Here is a 21059-nt window from a genome sequence, read left to right as displayed (position 1 = left end):
CGCATCGAAAGCAGTTTTTTCCTCTGGCAAGTTTTCACATCACGTGATGCAGGTGTATAAAGCTTGATCCATCAAGCTTGATGCTGTCCTCATGTAAACGCCCAGAGACGGCAAGAACGATACGCTCTCTATGAAAGCTATTCGCTGGCAGACAAACAGAACTCACAGAGAGTTTTACCGATTCGTTTGGGGGGCATGTCCCAGCAAAATGGGGTTTTTCCATCCCTCGCTTCTATAGAAACCGCGCCACCAACCCACGGATCTGGGACGACCAGCATTGCTCGCTCACCGTCACATTCCGGTCCGCCAACCTCATACAGTTCTTCTACCACCGCAAATAATTCAACCTCTAGTAGCTCGGGTACAATATCCACCAGGGTTCATATTCCAAAGCTTTCGGCTGCCACGACGGAGCTCCTTGCGCGGATCGCCGGTAATATCAAAGGAACACAGCAAAAAGGGCTGCGGAGAGATGATCCAACAACTGTCACCTTGAACCCCTCGCCTTTGAGCTCGAACAGAGATATTCAGAATATCGCCTCTCGGCGTGCAGGCAAGATGAAGGTTTCTTCGACTATCATCGAGCTTCCAACGTTTCCTTTCGTATACCCTACTAGGGTGGAGACTCCTGTTGTTCCTCCTAGCCCTGCTTGTGTGCCTCTACTACCCTCTAACGACATTAAAGGGGCGACATCAAAGTCTGACAGCTTAGCCAATATCGCTCCTAAACCAACAGTACCACGTCCAACATCAACGTCAGCACCAGCTATCCCGCGGGTGCCAGTCCAGACCCAGCTACCTTTAGATCAGTCACCAGCTTCCAACGATGTTTGTGAAATCCCAGCAAGGCCTCATAACTTGGCGAATATTGCACCCAAGCCAGCAGCGCCACATCCAACGTCAATACCAGTATTAGTTGGCCCGCATCAGCAAGCTCATACACGACTACAATCAGAACATCAATCACCATCGTCTAGCCGCATCAATGTGGCTTTAGCGAACCGTGGCTCGGTCAATATTGCTCCTAAACCAGCAGTATTATATCCAAGACCGACAACACTGCTGGGTGGCCCATCAGGCCAAACACGGTTATCGTCAGATCCACCACCATCTAACAGCATCCATGGCCCTTTAGCGGAACCTAAAGGCTTGATCAATGCTGCTCCTGAGCCACTTATAACAAATCTGGCACCAATGTCAACAGCTGTTTCGGGAGCAACTGCCGGGGTACAAAGACCGCCAGAACGCCAGCTATCTCCGCCTCCACCATTAGCACGAGCCCCCACAATTCTAAAGGTTCCTAATTTATTCTTATTAAAGTCCTCGACAGCGGTACCAATCAAGACCACATCTACAGTCCGGCAACGGCGTGAATCTTCAAATAGAAAGAGTGGTCCGAAGAAGCGCAAACGTGGTAATGACAGTGATAGCGAAGATATCATCCGAGCCGTTGACTCTAGTTCAGACGAGTCGGATGTCACACCAACTGCGACGCAGACAACGTCCGGTCGACAAGTGAAAAGGCCGTCATTATATGTGCCTCCACCTCTTACCCCAAGTCTTCCCAGGGAGGGCAGTAACCTTGCAGGGACCTCTGACAGACCCCAGACGTCAAGATCACGCAAGCCCGTCCCTCGAAAACTGAAAAGCACAAATATCCGATGTTGTGTTTGCGACCGCGGTCATAGTCCAACCAGCAATACTATCGTGTTCTGCGATAGATGCAACCGCGCATGGCATCAGCATTGCCATGACCCGCCCATCCAGAGCGAGGTAGTCGCAATCAGAGAGAAAGAATGGCTCTGTCGGGAATGCAAGCCCGCGAATATTACCATACTCCATCCGACAGTCGTTAGGAGCAACCCAAGTCTTACCTCCAAGCCTCCAGCTCACCCTCCATTGACAATACCTAGGACCGAAGTAGGAGGAGAGCGCTTTTCTACAGATTGCCGCCGGCGGTTCTTGTCAACTCTATCGCATGCCGCGCTCGTTGAGCTTCTTCTCACCATTTCGAACAATCATCCGACAGTGCCTATGTTTCCTGAGAATATGGAATCATTGCCATCTTCCAACTTTGCGGCATCGCAGGCCATTGTAACTGGAGCCGCAGCTACCCCTACTTCATTACCTACTAACGAGAATAATATCGCGTCCGTTGTTGTGGCAGACAATATCGATGAACATACTCCGGAGTTTGCTTCGGGGCGTATTAGTAGGAGAGATTATCGCGAGTCTTCCGATGAAGAATCCGAGTATGAGTTCCAGGACCATCGTGTATACCCACGAGCTGGGAACGGGCTGTGTCTTTCGACAAATGAGCAAGATCTCGACATCTTACGAGAAGACCCGACATGTAGTACATTTAGCTATGCACTGCACGCACCTGCATCCGGTGCCGTTGGGCATGTTTCTGCTTAGCATATCCTCAGGCTATCCTTATGCGTTTGTCTTTGTTGCGTGTTTTTGTCACCGGTCGACTGCATTGGCTTATTCTCCGGAGTTAGGTTTACTGGACTGCTGGCGTAGGACTGTCATCGATAAAGGGAGGAGTAAGAATTCTCAAATATCATTTAGACTCCAGTTGTGAAGAGTGGTTAACAAACCATGCATCACGATCTCTTATTTAGCCACTAGACTCGACTAAGCGAGGATCCTGCTCTACGAACCGAAATGCAGCACCGCAACCGGTTGACAGTGAAGGCATCTTCACACGGCCCTTCAACACAACCGCCCTGCTCGTCCTTGCTGGAGGATCCCAGACAACTTCCGCAACGGTCTTCCGGGCCCGCGTTGTACCGGTTTCCAGAAGCCCAGTATCATCTACATCATTTAACAGCAGAAGGTCCGCAGGATCTCCACATTTCAGGCGCACGTCGAAAGTCGTTTGAGGGCTAGAATCAATGCGGAACAGCGAGGATGAGGACAATCCGATAGCGGCTCGGGCCCGCGTGGAGACGCATTCATATAGCAACTCTGCATCACTCACCGTTCCGGCTTGGTATATACCAACGCCTAAACAAGCGAGGCTTAACGGGTCCGCGGAGCCCCATGGTGTAAATGCGTTTCCGACATTATTTATACCAATCACAGCGTCAAGGCCGTGATTCTTTATCATGGAAGGTATTGGCAGCGTACCTCTTGGGTTGTCGTTGCACACATTACTGGGTGCTGCAGCCATGTAGAGGTCACTAGTGGGAAGACCAACGAAGCTAACAGGAAGATCATTGTCATGGATTTCGTGCGCCAGACGACCCCAGTCTTCTTCTGTGAAGAGTGAAAGCCGTGTACAGTGGCCCAACATAACACGTTTGTCGGTCGTTCTGGCCGTCCAGCCTTTTGCGCGAAGAGTGCGCAGGACATGCCAGACAAGCGGTTCTGGCTTGTCCTCCAGATGAGCGAGGTTATAGTCAAGATGAAAGTCAAGGTGGCGATCATGTCGCATAGCCGTATCAACAGCCCATTCGATATTACGTTTCGAAGCCTCAATGCTTGATTCAACATACGGCGTTGTCCCCAATACAGCCAGCTTGTCCGGACCATGCTTTTGGATAGCGTCCTCAATCAGCCTTTTATTCTCATTTGCATGAGTCGTCGAAATGACAGGATCCTGTGCAAAGCATACAAGCTGGATTTCGCATGCCTCTTGCCATTTTTGTTTCAGGTCCAGCCCAGCGTCAAGACAGGCATGCTGGACTGCTTGGTCGACTTCGACAAAGGCGCGCATGGCTGTTACACCGGAGGCAACGGATTCGGCAAGGAGCCATTCGCCGCGTTGTAGGAGGTCGGGTCCTGTAAATGAGGCTTTCGCCGTGCTTGTGAGTGTTAGGGCTTCTTGGAATGAACCGGTTGAGGGGAAGAGATCGGTGTTGGAGGACGTGCTGTGAACGTAGGCTTTGTCGAGATGGATATGGGGGTGTACGAGGGCTGGCAGCGCAAGAGGTGATGATGGAGGAGATGAGGTGCTCGGAGAGTAATTTGGGTTTATGGAGGATATGACTCCCTCTGGGGAGTCTGGTAGATACCCAATGGCGATATTCCAGGTGGTTTCTGGATTGGTTGCGGCAAGCTTGACGCCATGAATTGTCTTCACAGGAGGTCCAAGTCGAGGGGGCATCGTTTCTTATACGAGTTGAGTATATGCGTTCATAAGTTTTCAGTAATTTGTTGATTTAGAGAACTCCATCTTAAGGATATTTTACTTCCCTTATCTTAGCATGTTGGAGTACGAGGGGTGGGTGCGGAGACACCTCCAAAATATATAGTGGATATATGGGGGTCAAATTTGCGGCGTTATTCTATCACAGGACTGGGAATCCCTAAGCGAACAATATCAACCGTATTCCATCTCGCAATCGAGCAAATCATTCCTTGTAGTCCAAAGGACCGATGTATTAAAAAATTGACGTCGGTCGTTCTACGCTAATTGTTCCTCATAGCCAACCCGAAGCTCGAGTCTCGGCCCTTTCCTCCAACCGAAATAATGTGATTCTCGTCGACATGGCTGGATACCGACTCTGAACAAGAAAAGGGAGAAAAGTTATTCTGTTACTCGAACAGCCTCTGCTTCAAACAATCTTTATAAACCTGTCCAGGAGGGAAAACAGTAGAATGGCACCTCAACGTATCCTCACTACCCCCTCACCCTCCCTCAATCCAACCACGCCAAAACAATGGCACGAGCACCTCACAGTCGACCTATTCATGACGGTCCTAAACCGCTCGGTTTTCCACCCCTTCATCGCCTGGATAATCGTCCTCTGCCTCCGCGCCCAGGCTACTCCCTATACGCACCCCGCGTTTCTGACCGCGACCGCCTACGCCACATTCTTGACTATTCTCAATGTCGCGTTCATGATAGACGATCAGATCGCATATGGGATGCCTAGACAGGTCGATCTGAGCGACGAAGTTATCGTGATTACCGGCGGCGCAAGCGGGGTCGGGAGATTGATTGCGCAAATCTATGGATTGCGTGGGGTGAGTGTTGCAGTGTTGGATATTGCGGAGCAGAAGGATGTGAAGGGGTGGGAAGATGTCGGAGGTGTTGAGTATTATAAGTGTGATATTACGGTGAGGGGTGAAGTTGAGGAAGTGGCGCGGAGAATCGAAGAAGATGTATGTTTCTCTTCCCACTTGCTTGATTTTGACTACGCCCCGTAGTACGACCTAGTGGTTGCTGTTGTAGTGCTTTTATTTGCTTCGCTAACTATAACATGTCTAGTTGGGCACGCCAACGGTGCTTGTGAACTGTGCAGCGCCCCGAATTAACGGCCAGCCGCTCCTGTCACTTTCTGCTGAAGCATTCCAAAAGACCATACAGACGAATCTTCTAGCGGTCTTCCATACCTGTCAAGTGTTCCTCCCACATATGCTGTCCCGCGAGAACGGAGGCACCATCGTGAACGTGAGCTCGGTCCTTGGACAGCTGTGCGCCGCTGGTCTCGCAGACTACTCAGCAAGCAAGGCTGGCCTCAGCGCCCTGCATCGCACCTTGGAGGCTGAACTCCGGGTATCAGGAAACGCGGATAAAGTGAAAATGGTGCTGGTCGAGACCGGCCAGATATCAACGCCACTTTTCATGTTCATCAGAACGCCAAACTCCTTTTTTGCACCTGTCCTCGAACCCATTCGTGTTGCTCAAAAGATCGTCTCCCTGATAGACAATGGTAGAAGCGGTGTTATCAGATTGCCGACATACGCCATGTTTATCGACATATATGCGGCTCTGCCAGCAGGTCTCCAGCAGATCGCCCGACGTTTGACCGGTATTGACTCCGCCGTACCACAAGCGTCGTCTCAAACAAAGCAGCCTGGAAAGCCCAAACCAACAGTCAAGAGAAAATAAACATCTTGTGGGCCGCATGAGCTCACGATGTATGCTAAGCATATGGAGTGAACTTCTTGCTTAGTCACGTCTTGACTTGACTGCTGCGCCTAGGCACATTCCAGCTTCCCAATCGCGGCGGGATGTAGCGTCCGCATCTATTTCTCCTGAGCCAAAATCATCTTCTCACGCTCGCTCTGTCTAGCGCGCAAAGTACTCTTCTTAGCATGCTTGCGAATATTCTCCTCGCGCCTCTTGATAGCCGCAAGCTCTTCATTCTTGATCTCACGCGCCTTCTTAATGGTCCGCGGCACGTGACGCTGGCGCTTGATTCGTTTGATCTCAGGCATATGCGCATACCTCTGGACAAGAGCCTGATCGTACTCCAACTTCGTCCTCTGGCGGGCGCTCTTGATTCCACTGCGGTCAGAGGCATTGGCACGCCATAATCGAATGTTTCCATCGTCTGAACCGGATAGGACGTATTTGTTATCAGGAGTAAACTTGGCAGAAAAGACGCTTTGAATAGTTTAGTCTCAGGAGTTAAAGAAGAGTGTGAATATTGGGTGTCCTACCGTTGCATTCTCTGCGTGTGATAGATATCGCGGGAGTGACCAGTCGCCCGGTTCCAAAGACGGATCGTCCGGTCATATGATGCGGTAACGAGCTCCTCGCCTGTTGGGCTGAAGTCCACATCCATAACCGCAGCAACATGGTCCTTTAGAACGTTCAGGGCACGGTTCATCTTTCTCATGTCGAACATGTAAACATTGTGGTCTTCATTTGCAACAGCAAAGTTGAAGGCTTCCATAGGGTTCCAAGAGACGGCGTTGGATGCTAGTTTCAGAATGAGCTTAGACAAAGGCGAAGATGTGCGCAGGTCATATAGGATGATGGAGCGGTCAATGCCAGTAGACGCAAGTACGGACGTCTCAGTCTGGTTGAAGGCGACGGACGTTATTGTGTCAACACTCGTGGGCCAGTGAAGTGTTTGAGAGGGCGTGGAAGAGGGGCGTGAGAGATCGTAGATGGAGATCTGAGAAGACGAAGCAGCGAAGAATGGCTGGTCACGATGGTGCGTAAGGCTCGTGAAGGCGCCCTGGCCGAGGTACGTTGCAAGCGGGGGAGATTCGGACGAGGAATTATATGGGTCGAACAGCTTGATGGTCTTATCGGCGGCACACGACAGCAATTTTCGGTCCGGCGTCCAGCATACGCCCTTGACGATGTTCTCGTGCGCCGTGTTGTTCCATACCTCGCCTTGCGTTACAAGGTCCCAAACCTTCACTACACCATCACCACTGCCGCTAGCAAATCGTTCTAAAGAGCCAGGGTCCTTCGCCATCGTGTAGACACCATCAACATGGCCCTCTCCCATCTGACCCAGGAAAGGCGCAGCAAAGAGACGCTCCAGTTTTACAGCATTGAGGGCTCTCGTATATTCGCGCGCACGTTCAAATGGATGTTGAGCCGGGTCAAGATTTCGTGGTTGTCGAGCTACAGCAGACCCCGGCGCCTGCTGCGAGGCAGTGGATCGTGAAAGAGCTTTAATTTTCTGCTCCGGCATGAGTGACTTGCACAGATAACTTGATATGAGCATAGTACTTACCATTATTTCCTTCCCGCGATTATATCTATAAGACGAAGAAAAACCGAAGAACCAAGATAAAGAAATCTTGCTCAAGAGATATTTTCTGTTCTATACATTTTTTCTGCGGAGGAAATCGAGACCGCCAGACTGTGGGCGGTGAGCCAGGGTCTCAGGCAACAAGGCTTACAATAACTTAGTAAGGTTACCTAAGGTGAAGCTCCAACGGCCAAGTGATGATATCCGCCCATGCATCATCGTTCCCTCCCCAAACTATCCTTGATTCTCACATCACGAGTTCGTTCTGTGTCGTACTGCGCAATTCAATATCGTATATTTCCTTCGAACCACCAAATTTCTTCTCGCCCCTTCACATAAGCTTAAGTCATGGCTCCCTCCTCTCAGGCCGCTCAGCGGATAGAGGAAGCTCGAGCACTCGCAAAGAAAGATGCTTCGCAAGCGGCATCTATCTACAAAGAGGTCCTTGCCCAAGGCCCGGGATCTACCGAAAGCTCGTCGCGTGATTACGAAAATGCTTTGGTCGGGCTGGGAGAGCTCTACCGGGACGAGAAGAAGCCGCAGGAGATCGCAGAACTGATCAAAACAAGTCGGGATTCTTTTTCATCATTCGCCAAAGCAAAGACAGCAAAGCTCGGTAAGTTATAATTATGTTGCAGGTGGATGCGAACGTGACGGGTTAGCTAATGGGTATTGTGTAGTTCGCCAGTTGCTCGATTTGTTCAGTGAGATTCCGAACACCCTCGATATTCAGATTGCCGTCATCCGATCTTGCATTGAATGGGCTGTCGCCGAACGACGATCTTTTCTACGGCAGAACCTCGAGACTAGGTTGGTGGCGATATTCATGCAGAAGCAAAGCTATTATGACGCTTTAAACCTGATCAACTCACTTCTCCGAGAACTGAAGCGGCTCGACGACAAGCTTATGCTTGTTGAGGTGCAGTTGTTGGAATCGCGGGTATACCATGCACTCGGCAACCAGGCTAAGGCGCGTGCTGCGCTGACGGCCGCTCGCACTTCAGCCGCTTCCGTCTACACACCTCCGAATCTGCAGGCGGATCTGGATATGCAGAGTGGTATGCTGCACGCCGAGGATAAAGACTTCAACACCTCATACTCTTACTTTATTGAGGCTCTAGAAGGCTACAGCTCGCTGGACGAAGGAGAGAAGGCGACAGCAGCGCTGCAATACATGCTGCTTTGCAAGATAATGCTGAATCTGGTGGACGACGTCACAACCCTACTGGGCTCTAAACAGGCCCAGAAATACGCCAGCCCGCGACTTGAGGCGATGAAAGCAGTTGCGCGCGCTCATGCAAACCGCTCGCTTGAAGAGTACGAAAAGGCGCTCTCGGATTACCGATTTGAACTAGGAAGTGATGCCTTCATCCGTAACCACCTCCGCCGACTTTACGACGCCATGCTGGAACAGAACCTTATCAAGGTCATCGAACCGTTCAGCCGTGTTGAATTAGACCATATCGCAAAGATGGTGGGCTTGGATACACAGCAGGTGGAGAGAAAGCTCTCACAAATGATCCTGGACAAGGTGATCATTGGAGTGTTAGACCAGGGCGCCGGATGTTTGATCGTTTACGACGAGACTGAGCGCGATCAGGCTTACGACGCAGCGCTGGAAACCATTGCGAAACTAAGTAATGTTGTGGAGTCGCTGTACACTAACCAGGCATCACAACTGGAGTAAGGCTATCTAGACGTTTCGTGGGGTCTTTTGTTTCTGTACTCCAGAAATGACATAATTTAGAGACATGGTCGGCACATCGAAACTCATGGTCTACGTACTCAGTTTGCATTTGTAATTTTGTAGCTCCCAGGGTTTTGATCTTTGACCTTGGAGGATTGATACTGTCCAAAACGGGTAAAGCGCGATCGCGACTCTGCGAAGTTTGGATTCCACTGAAGACTCTCGGTCAACGGCCTCCACCGCATTGGGCTGGCTCTATCTCTTGAAATTACCGTGTCGCAAATATTGAATACAGGTTTCTTCGGCTTTCCTGATTAGTTGCCAACTATGAACGCTCCACCAATGCCGCCGGGCTACGGACGAGCCTATCCCCAGGGCGTCCAACGGTCTCCTGCCACGCCTCGTCGCGGACCCCAAGCTCCAGGTTCGTTCAGTACTCTCTACCATGCACTGAAACCCGGCGCGTAATTACTTTTTATGTCACAATAACTAACCCTGGTGCTTGATTCTTAGGCCCTATGCCCGTCTCAATGCCTCAACACGCCGTGCCTCCTCAATACATGGCGCCTCAGCGTAACCTACAGCACCAGAATGACGCTGCCCTCCGCCGCAGCCGCAAACCTACTGACAAGAATATTCCGGATGGTGTTGAAGACGTTGTCATCGGAGAGGGTGTGCAACAGTATAAGAGCTTGCGCGACCTGGAGAAGCGTCTAGATGCGGCGATTGTGCGGAAGAGACTGGACATCCAAGACTCAATCAGTAAAACAGTCAAGAAGTACCGGACAATGCGCATCTGGGTTTCGAATACAGTGGAGAACCAGCCGTGGCAGACTGGTCAGAATGGCTCGGTACCGGGAACAACCCCTGGCTCAGGGCGATACAAGGTGCGGATAGAGGGCCGACTGTTGGAGGATGTTAGCGACCTTGCGGACAAAGACAGTGACGATGAGGGTGGTGCTCAGGGGCCTGGAGATGCGATGGAGGAAGATGGTCCTGATGGGAAGAAGGCAGCCACCACCAAGCGGTCCGAACAGCGGTTCTCGCACTTTTTCAAATCGATCACTGTTGACTTCGATAAGTCTCCGTCAACAAGCCCTGACGAAATGCAAACAATAACTTGGACAAAACCCCAAGTATCACCTAATGCAGTAAACCTGCCTCCCAACGCAGATTTTGATAGCGTGCAATTTTCCCGCGCATCCCAGGAGAATCTGAATGTCACCATCAGCCTTGTACGAGATGAGACTCCTGAGCGCTACAAGCTGAGCAAGGAACTAGCAGAGGTGCTCGACGTCGAGGAGGAGACCCGAAGCGGTATTGTGCTGGGTATCTGGGACTATATCCGCGCTATGGGACTACAGGAAGATGAGGAGAAAAGATTAGTCCGCTGTGACGATCGTCTGCGAGCGGTAAGTCTACTTTCTGTTCTTATCATAATACCTTTTAAATGTACTAACAATTTATACAGATCTTCGGCCGCGACCAGATGTTCTTCCCTCAAATTCCGGAAAGCATCGGCCCTCACACCAGCCCTCTCGACCCCATCAAACTCCCCTACACAATCCGCGTCGACGAAGAATTTCACAAAGACCCCACTCCCACCGTCTACGACATTCAAGTAGCCGTTGAAGACCCTCTCCGCTCAAGAATGCTAGCTTTAACCCAGAACCCCCAGTACGCGGCCGGGATGCGCCAAATCGCCCAGCTGGACGACCAGGTTGCCCTCATCATCCAGGCCCTTACGCATTCGCGCGCAAAGCACTCCTTTTTCACCGCGCTCAGCAAGGACCCAGCTACGTTTGTCCGTCGCTGGATTAACTCTCAACGTAGAGACCTCGAGACGATCCTTGGCGAAGCTACCCGGGGTGGTGGCGAGGATGCCAGCGGGCCCGAGTTCCGACGTGGTGGCTCAAACAGCGTTTGGGATACGGCTGTTGCTCACGAGGCGGTGCGGTATATGCTTGCGAAGCCCGACGCTGGTATGAGTCGATAAATCTATTATATTTTATCAGTCGGCGGAATCTATTTCTTATTCTTTTTTCTTTTCCTCTTTTTGAGTTGTGGCATGCAAGATGACTGGGGAACATGTAGGCGCTTATGTGGTGTTCTGTTAGTAATCATGAAAGGCAACTGCAGTTCTTTTTCCAAAGGAGACTTTTGCTTATGTCGAATCTACAATGCTAAAGGAGAAGCGAATAATATCTGATTTTCATGGCATCCTATTCTCCTGCTGGCATGCATAGTATACCATCCGAGAATGGTAAAAATAACGAATAAGGATATAAGGACTTCTTCTGAAGTGCAACCAGGACACGTGAGAACAGCGCCGCCAACGCCCCCTCTAGTCTTCTACCATCACCGTCTTTCTCTTGGGCCAGTCCACTATAGTAATCCAGCTTTAGACTGAATGCGTTTAGGCTTTTCTCTTCCGAAGGTCCAAAGTACCGGCGTCCACACCTGAGGCAACTGGCTGTTCGTTATCCCCTAGGAATAGACTTCCCTCTTCTTGTTCCAGTTTGGATGCGGCGTCGAGAACAGCCTGCTGCGCAAGCTCCTCCACCGCGCTAGCTTCCTTGTTGTGCTCCCTGAGATTCTCCGCCGCCTTGGATTGCTCTTTCTGAGGACGGAAGCGCTTCATGACAGTTTCAATCATCTTTGAGAACCAGTAGTAGTTGAGGCTGTTGAGGATTAGGTTGGACGTGACGTACGTGACGACCAACCAGGTAGGAACGCCGACGGCCGTGTGCTTGGAGTATTTGGTTATCTCGGCATTCGCCTTAATGCAAGCTTCGTTGATACAGAGTGAGCCATCGTCGCGGGCCTGGAAGATTTGGGCCGTGATGTTAACAGGGTTTAGCGGCGAGGAAGAGCCAGCGGACCAAGTCTGCCTGAGAGCAGCAAACATGTCCATGTATACGAGGACGGACTGCCAAGTTCCCCAGATGAGACGACAACAGAAGAACACGACAAGAAGCGCCATTCCGTTGTACCATTGCAACTTAGAGCCGGTCATGTTGACTTTGTCAAGGAACCAGTGGATATTGAGAAAGGGGCTGGAGAGTTCGTAGAGGATAAAGACGGGGGCGTAAAAATTGACAAACGGTCTCTGCACTATTACTCAGTGATAGTCCCCGCTCGCGATAATGGATGCCACTTACGAATCCGAAACTGAACACCCATAGCGCAGAGACGGCATGGAAGAGCATGCCAATACCAAACATCTTAACGTAGAGAGTGCTGATTATCAAATCATAGATAAAATAGCCGACGGCGAGAGAGTTTATTAGAGCACAAGACCCAGTGTACCCGAAAACTCGCTCACCAATTGTCATGGATTTTCTTTCCTCATCGGCGAAAAGCACCCAAAGGGCGACAGCGTTGATGAAGGAGCTCTGGACAAGCGAGACGACATGAACATCCCAATTAAGCTTGGTACGCTTGTTTAGGTTGGGGTAGTGGTGAGGGAATAGCTTCGGAGACAGCCATGGCGAGAGGACGTAGTGAATGAATAGGTAGCCGATAAAGGCAGCGATGACTTCATGAGAGTGATCAGTCAGAGCAGGAAGGTTGAAGCGTTGAGCCCAGGGCTCAGTGTACTCCCGCAACCACTCCGGAGGAGGCGGGATTGGGTCCAGCATGCTCGCGTGCCACGGACTAACACTTAAGGTATACCGTCTGAAGATAGAAAGGATGGGACAGTATTGATTAGGAGAGGGAAGTCGGGGACAAGGCCGATATAAGGCTGACTCGGGAACTATGACGATAGGCGCTAAAAGAGAAAAATAGAGCGGGGTTTGGAAGCGTGCGTGAAGCCTAGAGCCCGGCCATCTTGGTAAGAACGGTGGTGCCTGCGAGGGGACAAGATGTTAGCTCAGGTAATATTGACAGGGCTGACGGGGCCTGGGATATTTCTCGGATAAATACCAGTGGAGAGAGCGAGCCGCCAGCTCAGTAGTACTTCGAGGTATCACGCTCACTAGGAGTTTTCAGGGGATGCGAAGACAGCGGAGAGTCCATCTTATGACGGAATCAGGCGGAGCAGACCGAGCAGACGACACTCTCTGTGATTCAACAAAAGCTGACCGTGTGCCGGTTTGGTGCCTGATTTGCTAGGCCAAAACCGTTGGGGCAGTCTTTAGTCCCCACCCGCAGGGCTTAGCCTCGGCAGTTCCTCATCGGGCAAACAGCTCTTTCCATCTTTCAAGTACCATAATAGATCTACTAAGACCTAATAACATTCAATAATAGGAGGATATCATTCAGTTACATCTAGCCAATAATCAATATCACATGCATCATGATCCCAGCCCAGACTCTCTTGCTCGAGGTGGGCGGGCAGCCAATCGTAAGTATATGACAAAGGAAAGTACAAAAGAAAGTCCATGGCATCAAAACCAACCAGTGAGGTGGACCCAAGCCACCACCAGAAATCGAGATAGTAGCGCTTAACTATCAATAAGAGTCGTGTTGAAGCCGCTTGCAGGTTCCATATGATCAGCCTGCTGTACTCGTGATCTCCGAACCCAGTCCGCTGTCGGCGGGGTGTCCGTACAGCACCATTTTCGACGTTTCTTCGTCGAGTGTTTCTTGAGGATCGGCCGCATGATCCTCAGGCTCATCTGCTTTAGAGCTTTGAGCCTCATCCTCCATGTCCGCTTCCTCGTGTTCGTCCTTCGCCGTTGCTCGGTCTTCCTCTTCTTCGGCCACATCCGCAACAGACTCCAGGTTTCTAGTACTGGCGGTACTAACCTGCCGGTTGGTGGAGATGACACTTCCAGCGCCATATGTCATGCTTTCCGCATAAGTTCCGGTGTAGCTCGTCCTCCGCTCCGTACCTGTATCACTCTCGTCTCCGCTCTGGTTCTCGTCTTCTTCGGGGAAGACCTCAGGGAAACCTTCATTCTCTTTGTTGGCTATAGAGCTTCTCCCACCCCATGAATGTTTGCGGTAAGTATAGTTGGACTTGACTGACTGACTTCGTTTCAGACTCGTAAGACCGCCGGATGCACCTGACTGCCTGTCCGCTAACCCACGGTTTCCCGTAACGTGGCTGAGACTCAGGATCCTCCTCTCCTTGCTCGCTGTAGACGCAGTGGTAAACCCTGCCTGCGACGCAGGTGGAGCTCGCTTCTTCAATGCCAGCCCAAGGCTACTACCGAGGACGCTGCGGCTGTCCTTGGCTGTGCTTGCAGTACTCGAAGCACTGACGTTGCGGCCGCGTGCGCTGCGTACCTTTTTCATATTCAACCCGTGTGTGCTGTTGGGTCGACTAAGAAGAACAGTACGAGCATGATCAAGCACACCCTCCAGAATGCGTTTCTCTAAGCTGTCGGCGCGCTCTTCCATGACCTGCATCTCTTCATGCCGCAGCTCGAGGGCCGTCTCCAGGGCAGAGACTTCTTTGTGGAGCTTGGCGTTCTGGGCCACAAGTTCATCTTTTTCAGCCTTGAGCCTCTGCATCATTGCGAGCATTGAGTCTTTCTCATCTTTGAGGTTAAGGATCTCTGCTTCAATCTGCTCTCGCTGTGCAGTTCTGCGCTCCAGGACAATGGCGGCTTCCTCAGCCTCCTTGCGCCTGCGTTCAGTATCCTCGGCGATAAGAGCTGATTGGGCCGCCATCATCTCGTTCATCTTCCGCGACGTTTCCATAATATCCTTGTGCATTTCATCAAGCTTCATCATTTGATGGACAGACTGATCAGTGTTCGTGGCGTGGCCAATGAGCGTGTCGAGTTTTTCGTGGATGGGCCCATTGGAGTTCGTTGCATGCTCAAGCAGTTCATTCAGCTTCTCGTAGATCTCCCCGTTAGTGCTCGTCGTCTTGCTCAAGAGCTGGTCGAGCTTTTCGTGCACCTGGTCCTTGGTAACTCGTTCAATCAATGTGTTGAGGCTTTCCTGGATCTGATTGTCCATTGAACACTCGATGAGACTGTCTAGCTTCTCATGGACCCGGCTATCATCGTACTTTTCCGGCTCGGGAGGTGGCAAAGCAGGCAGCATCTTTGTCATAGTGGTCGGTATGACGGATAGGTCCATTCTGAGGTCTTGTGTAGCCTGCTGTGCGTGGTTGTAATGCTGCCCAACAATAGAAAGGATCTCCTGGATAGACTCTAAAACCTGGGGATGGAACTCGTGCAGCTTAGACTCGACTCGCTCCGTAGCAGCTGCTGCCCGTTCAACATCGGACCGAGACAACTCTTGCTGTGTTTTTACCTCATTATGCATCTCCTCCATCTTGCTGTACGAGACGTCGACCTTTTCGAAGAATGTTTTCGCATCTGCGCTCATCCGCTCGCATGCTTCGTTGACACTGTCACCCATAGATCCAATGACAAGTTTAATATCCTCTGCCAAGGACTTTGTGTCGGTCACTGCCTCAAGGTGCGCATTTCCGCGCTCAGCAGCTTCGGCGAACTTGGTGTCAATTGAAGACCGAGCCTCGTCGTACTTGGTCATCACTTCACCGAGCTTCTCGTCAATCTTCGCGCCAAGCTCGACGACAATGGCGGCTCTTGTCTCATCGTGCTTGATGAGGGCAGCGGCATCTCGCTCCTCGCTCTCGAGTTTGGCAGCATCTTGTTCACCGCGTGCACGTTCAAACTCGCGATTGATGAGTTCAGTCAGCTCTTTGACGTTCTCAACCGTCGTAAACCTCTCTGAAGAGGCTGCCAGACCTTCTAGAAGTTGTTTAAGCTCTGACAAGCCCTCATGGCTGCCGTCCAGCTTGCTTTTGAGCTCTTCTCCAAGTCCCTCAACAACTGTCCTAGCCTCATCGATCTTCTCCGCTAGCCCGGCATGCTCGATTTTCCGTGCTTCGAATCCTTGGCCAGTCAGTTCTTGACCTGCTTCCACCTTTTCCTTGAACTCCGTCATAAGAGTAGCAATGTTCTGAATTTCGCTCTTCGTCGGGAGAGTCTCAACATCCGGAAGCTTAAGCTCTTCAACCTGGGTTTTGACCTCGAAGATCATGGCCTCCACTGTCTGCAAGTCTGCCTTAACTAGTTTCTCGGCCTCAGCCTCAGCCGCCATCTCCGCGCCATCTTCCCTATCCTTTCCGCCTTCTTTATCTTTAGACTCGTCGAGGGCAATCCACATATCTTTCAACAGCGTCTCCAGGGTACCAATCTCCGTTTTGGTCGGAACTTCGGCCTCCAGGCGGCCGTAGATCTCAGCCACGACATCCTTTGTGTCTTTGACAATCTCCTCAAGAGTTCCCAGTTGTTCCGCTCGTGCTATCTCATCAGGAGCAGGGAACACCATCTCGTCAAGCTGGGACTTAGTGTTCCTCAGGAGTGTTTCAATGGCGTCTGTGTCCTCCTTCTTGGCTACGTTTGCATCTGTGGGCTTCTCACGAGACGCAATTTCTGTCACTGATGTCTGGAGCTCGTGCAGCCCCGCGAGGACCTCATCCATGTCTTCTTTTTTCAGCAAATTTTCGGGAAAGTCCGGAGCTCGTGGAGCAGTTTCAATAGCATCGACCTTGACTTGAATTTGGGATATTAGAGCCTTGAGTCCCTCGATATCGCTAGCCTTGCTGGCCTCATCGGCGAGTATCAACTCTCGTCCTTTCGAATTGTTGCTGTCCTCCGATTCCGCCCGGGCTTGGCGCATCATCTCAAGCTCGGCTTTCAGGCTGCTCAAGCCTTCCCTCAGGGTGTCAAGAAGTTCTGCATAATTAGACTCAACGGGGCGCTCCAGAAGCTTTGCAAGATCTTCCTTGATGATACCAACGCCATCGTGTAACGCGTCACGAAGTTCTGCTGTCGAGAGCTCTTCAGCGCGGTCCTTGGCTTCACCTTTTTCAGCGTGGAATAGTTCTAAGGCTGCTTGGACGGCAGCAAAAATATCGTCTTTGTCGTTTTTCTGCTCTGCGGGAACAAGGCCCATGGTCAATGAGTCGCGCAGACTCTCGAACTCTTGCTTGACGATCTTGGAGACGCTTTCCTCGCTGCTTGCTTTGTGGCTCTCTGAAATCTCCTTGACGGCGCTGAGAAATTCTTCCTTTTCAGACCCATCCTTGGCCCGATACTTTTCTTCGTGGAAGGCCTCAAGGGTTGCTTGAACAGCAGCAATAATTTCATCCTTGTCAGCACCGTTCTTATTTTGGTCTTGTTCTTCATGGAAAGTTTCCAAAGTAGCTTGAATGGCAGCAAGAATGTCGTCTTTATGAAGACTTTCCTTAGCCTGGCCTTTTTCCTCATGGAAAGCTTCCAGAGCGGACCTAACAGCAGCAACAATGTCGTCTTTATCACTCTTCGGTTCAGCTGGCACAGCAGTCTGGCTATTCTCTGCATGGAAAGTCTCCAGCGTTGCTTGAACGGCAGCGATAATCTCATCCTTATCAGGTATATTTCTAGCCTGGCCTTTTTCCTCCTGGAAAGCTTCCAGAGTAGACCTAACAGCAGCAACAATGTCGTCTTTATCACTCTTCGGTTCGGCTGGCACAATGGCTTGGCTGTTCTCTGCATGGAAATTCTCCAGCGTTGCTTGAACGGCAGCGATAATCTCATCCTTATCAGATATATTTCTAGCCTGGCCTTTCTCTTCGTGGAAGGCTTCCAAGGTGGCCCGAACAGCAGCAACAATGTCATCCTTGTCGCTCTTCGGCTCGGCGGGCACCAGGCTCATTGTCAAAGACTCACGTAGATTTTCAAAATCACGCTGAATAAGCTCGTAAACATTTTCCTGATTCGCGGGTTTGTGGTTCTCTGAGATGTCCCGGATTGCGTCAAGGATTTCCTCCTTGTCAGATGCCGGATTGCTGCGAAGCAAGGAACTTAAAGTTTGGCGGAGATGTTCAAATTCTTTTTCCATCGCGTCCAGGAGCTCGGGCGTGTCGGGGTAACCGCTAGCACGAGTCACAAGTGCGTTCTCCGTGATCGTCTTCTCCAGGTCCGCCTGTAGCAATCGGAAGCCTTCCTTGACCGTGTCCAGGATTTCATATTTCCCAGATGCTTCCGATGCAGTCGTAGCGTAACCCTCAACATCTTGACGTACGATCGCAATGCTGTCCTTGATGGTGTTCAGTATCTCCTCCAGGTTCGCATCAGTGACAGCTGGCTGTGGCTTCACTTCTTCCTTGAGACCTTCTAATTGCTGTTGTAGACGCTCAACTATCTGGTCACCTAAGCCCTGATTCGCATTCGCGGTTACCTCGTTGAGACCTGCAGTGATGGCTTCCATCAAGTCCTCTTTGTTGAGTTCAATCTCGCGAGGGATTGAATTCTGGCTTTCAAGCCCTTCAGCAATTGCCTGGAGGATTTCATTGCGGGAAATGGCAGGCTGAGCACTCGTAGTTGTGAGAGCAGATTGTTGGGCTGAGAACGCATCATTGACTATGCTTGTGACTTCTTCCTTTGTGATACCTGGATGATTGAGTTCCTTCGCGGCGAGCATATGTGCCTCAATACCATCAGACACGGCACTTAAGATCTCATCACGCCCAAGACCAGAGTCAAAAGAATCTCTCGTGAGAGCGCTTTGAGATGTCATAGATTCCGTGACAGCATGGAGCACTTCATCTCGAATCGCAGCCAGCTGCTCGCCATCTAATCCACGAGGTTGAGAATTTTCAAGATAGCCCCTGATACCTTCAATGATTTCGTCTTTCGTCAGAGCGGTTTGAGTGGTGATGGCTTCGCTAACTGAGTTGAGGATTTCATCTCGAAGAGCAGCTAGCTGCTCGCCGTCCAAGGGACGAGCTTCGGAACTTTCTAGGCTCTCCTGGATTCCTTGAATAATTTCGTCTTTCTTCATTGTGGTTTGCGTTGCGATGGAATCAGTGACTGCATTGAGTATCTCATCTCGAAGTGCAGCCAGCTGCTCGCCATCCAAAGAGCGAGGTTCGACATTCTCGATAGATTCCTGGATCAGCTGGATTATTTCGTCCTTGGTGATTGATGGAGGCTGCTCAAACTGTTGCACACCTGCTTGAACAGCTGCCAAAACCTGGTCGTATGTAGCGGCCTGCTCATGCTGTGGCTGGTAGGCTTTAAGACCCTCTGTGAGACACTCGAGAATCTCATCTCGCTCAAGCCCAAAGTTTTGCAATTCTATCTCAGGCTTGTACGTTTCCCAGGCTTCTCTGACTGCCTCGAGGATATCTTCCTTGTCCATCCTAGCTCCCTCTGGCCTATCACGGAGCTCGGCCATGCCAGATTCATCCAAGGCTTTCTTGACGACGGAGCAGATCTCCGTGCTGTTCATAGCGGCCCGGACCTCACTCAGTGTTGCAGACTGTTGTTTACTGTCATTCATAATGGCGGCTAGTTGGGCCCGAAGTTCTTGTAGGCCCTGTTCGACGATTTGGGCGATTTCCTCGAGCCCAGGTCCTTTGGGCGCATTTTCAATGGCTCGAGCCCTCTCAGCGTCTTCCAGCCTGCTGGCGATATTTCTACCCATCCCCAGCACTTCGCCACGGAGTTCGCGCACCAGATGTTTCACCTCATTTGTCATACCACCACCTTCAATGACGCTGCTTCTTACGCGCTTCAAAATTTCCAGCATCTCATCTGTCACGGGACTCTGTTGTTGGCGGATGACCTCCATGTTGGATTCGAGGTCTTGCTCTGGCTTGGCAGCTCGCACGAGAGCTCTGGCTCCTGAGTCCTGCTTCACTATGTTGAGGATTTCTTCCAGCATTTCAGTCATCGAATTATCACCGTTCTTGCCAGAGTCGTCGGAGACCGGACGGGATTTCAGTTCGTCCATGAGCTCGAGCAGCTTTTCCTGACCTTCCTTCGTCGCCATTTCTCGTAGTACCTTCTCCAACAATGCAATACTGGCGGATCCGTCTGTCAAGGGACCGGGGGAAGCACAGAATTCACGTTCCATCGAGAAGGGGCTGGGGCTTTGCATTCTCGGCCCAGAATAACTCTTCTTATAGTTCGGAGAACTATCCGGTTCCGTCTGGTTAATAGCATTTTCAGAACCCAGGAGAGCACTGAGATCCCACCTTGTGGCAGTATCAGCATCTAGAAACTTGGCAGCCAAGTTTGAAGACAGATCACGAAGACTTTTTCGAATATCTTCATCTCGGGCGTTAGTTGCAGCTTTGAGACTAATCAAATCGGTAGCGTTATCTTTGCTTCGTCGACTCAGTTGCGCCATCTCGCGCTGAAGACTGCTGGCGATGTCTGTGAGACTGAGGATCTGGTTTGACAAGAAGTCAAAACTGTTGGGCTGGGAGGCTTTGGGCTCGGAGGAAGCATCAGGCCCGTTCGTCCGTGGCGCCTCTTGAGGTGGCAGTTGCATATTCTGTAAAGCGAGCATTGTGGCTGAGGGAGGAGTGCTTTCACCAAAAAGCGGCCTAGAGAGGTAGCGGTTAGAGATGAGAACATTTGGAAGATCTTCGGAACTCTGCTGATTCGGTGATATCTCAGACTTTACAGCCTTTTCTGACGGCTTCGCGCTTTGATCCGAGAATGATGCGCGCAGAGGGCGCTCTGGCGACCTGCTTTCCACGTAGTTCAGGAACTCCGAGCGCGTATCAGTATTTTGCAAAGACTGCATCCGCTTGTGGAATTGGCCCTTGATGAGAGACTTCTCGGGTGACTTGGGCGTCATCGGATTTGTGGTGTATGGACTGGGAGAGTTTTCTCGCATCTTCTCTGTGAAACTTGCCGCCACCGCTTGGATACCTGGAGAGACGTTTCCCTTTGTTATAGGGCTCGTCGAGCCTGGATTCATAGGCAGTGGCGGTGGTGCGCGGTCAGGGTCAGAACTATCCCACCTTTGGTTCCAATATCTCATGTCAGCTTCAACAGAATATCAAGGCAAGCAAGAAGAGCAACGCAGTTCTTGCTTGGTTCTACTGGAACATACATGGGCACCGTCTGGTGTCTGTGGAGGACCAATTCCCGATCACGGGAACCATCAGACTTATACGAAGACATGGTGAGACCTGGATGTTGCCCGAC

General features: G+C 51.0%; 7 protein-coding genes across 7 annotated transcripts; 3 read left to right on the top strand and 4 right to left on the bottom strand.

Annotated features, from left to right (window-relative positions):
- The first annotated feature begins 108 nt into the window (after positions 1–108).
- Positions 109–2921, top strand: BDW70DRAFT_135431 (uncharacterized protein). The gene has a single exon (XM_073736680.1). It carries the CDS (start codon positions 196–198, stop codon positions 2416–2418), a length of 2223 nt encoding a protein of 740 aa, XP_073596434.1. The 5' UTR covers positions 109–195; the 3' UTR covers positions 2419–2921.
- BDW70DRAFT_45229 (putative zinc metallopeptidase) lies at positions 2522–4150 on the bottom strand. Its single transcript, XM_073744040.1, has one exon. The coding sequence runs from the start codon at positions 4112–4114 to the stop codon at positions 2624–2626; it is 1491 nt and encodes a 496-aa protein (XP_073596433.1). The 5' UTR covers positions 4115–4150; the 3' UTR covers positions 2522–2623.
- Positions 4151–4513: 363 nt separating this feature from the next.
- On the top strand, positions 4514–5948 carry BDW70DRAFT_45222 (uncharacterized protein). The gene is made up of 2 exons (XM_073744039.1): positions 4514–5115; positions 5222–5948. The coding sequence occupies exons 1-2, from the start codon at positions 4609–4611 to the stop codon at positions 5843–5845; spliced, it is 1131 nt and encodes a 376-aa protein (XP_073596432.1). The 5' UTR covers positions 4514–4608; the 3' UTR covers positions 5846–5948.
- On the bottom strand, positions 5914–7489 carry BDW70DRAFT_45214 (rRNA-processing protein SOF1). The gene is made up of 3 exons (XM_073744038.1): positions 7434–7489; positions 6400–7379; positions 5914–6343 (listed from the first exon to the last, which is right to left on the bottom strand). The coding sequence occupies exons 1-3, from the start codon at positions 7434–7436 to the stop codon at positions 5983–5985; spliced, it is 1344 nt and encodes a 447-aa protein (XP_073596431.1). The 5' UTR covers positions 7437–7489; the 3' UTR covers positions 5914–5982.
- A 310-nt stretch (positions 7490–7799) lies between these two features.
- BDW70DRAFT_149944 (uncharacterized protein) lies at positions 7800–11134 on the top strand (the record flags this gene model as incomplete). Its single annotated transcript, XM_073739092.1, has 6 exons — positions 7800–8067; positions 8132–9088; positions 9201–9205; positions 9457–9562; positions 9652–10550; positions 10610–11134. The coding sequence occupies 6 exons, from the start codon at positions 7800–7802 to the stop codon at positions 11132–11134; spliced, it is 2760 nt and encodes a 919-aa protein (XP_073596430.1).
- Positions 11135–11327: 193 nt separating this feature from the next.
- BDW70DRAFT_135425 (TLC domain-containing protein) lies at positions 11328–13158 on the bottom strand. The gene is made up of 2 exons (XM_073736679.1): positions 12300–13158; positions 11328–12247 (listed from the first exon to the last, which is right to left on the bottom strand). The coding sequence occupies exons 1-2, from the start codon at positions 12777–12779 to the stop codon at positions 11555–11557; spliced, it is 1173 nt and encodes a 390-aa protein (XP_073596429.1). The 5' UTR covers positions 12780–13158; the 3' UTR covers positions 11328–11554.
- Positions 13159–13635: 477 nt separating this feature from the next.
- BDW70DRAFT_159582 (uncharacterized protein) lies at positions 13636–21035 on the bottom strand (the record flags this gene model as incomplete). The annotated part of the gene is made up of 2 exons (XM_073740719.1): positions 13636–20872; positions 20965–21035. The coding sequence occupies 2 exons, from the start codon at positions 21033–21035 to the stop codon at positions 13636–13638; spliced, it is 7308 nt and encodes a 2435-aa protein (XP_073596428.1).
- Positions 21036–21059: the final 24 nt, after the last annotated feature.

The sequence above is a fragment of the Aspergillus foveolatus genome (assembly GCF_047715535.1).
Source record: "Aspergillus foveolatus strain CBS 279.81 unplaced genomic scaffold BDW70scaffold_21, whole genome shotgun sequence".
Lineage (NCBI taxonomy): Eukaryota > Fungi > Ascomycota > Eurotiomycetes > Eurotiales > Aspergillaceae > Aspergillus > Aspergillus foveolatus.
Note: the sequence above shows the minus strand (reverse complement) of the source record. Positions and strands in the feature narration are given on the sequence as shown.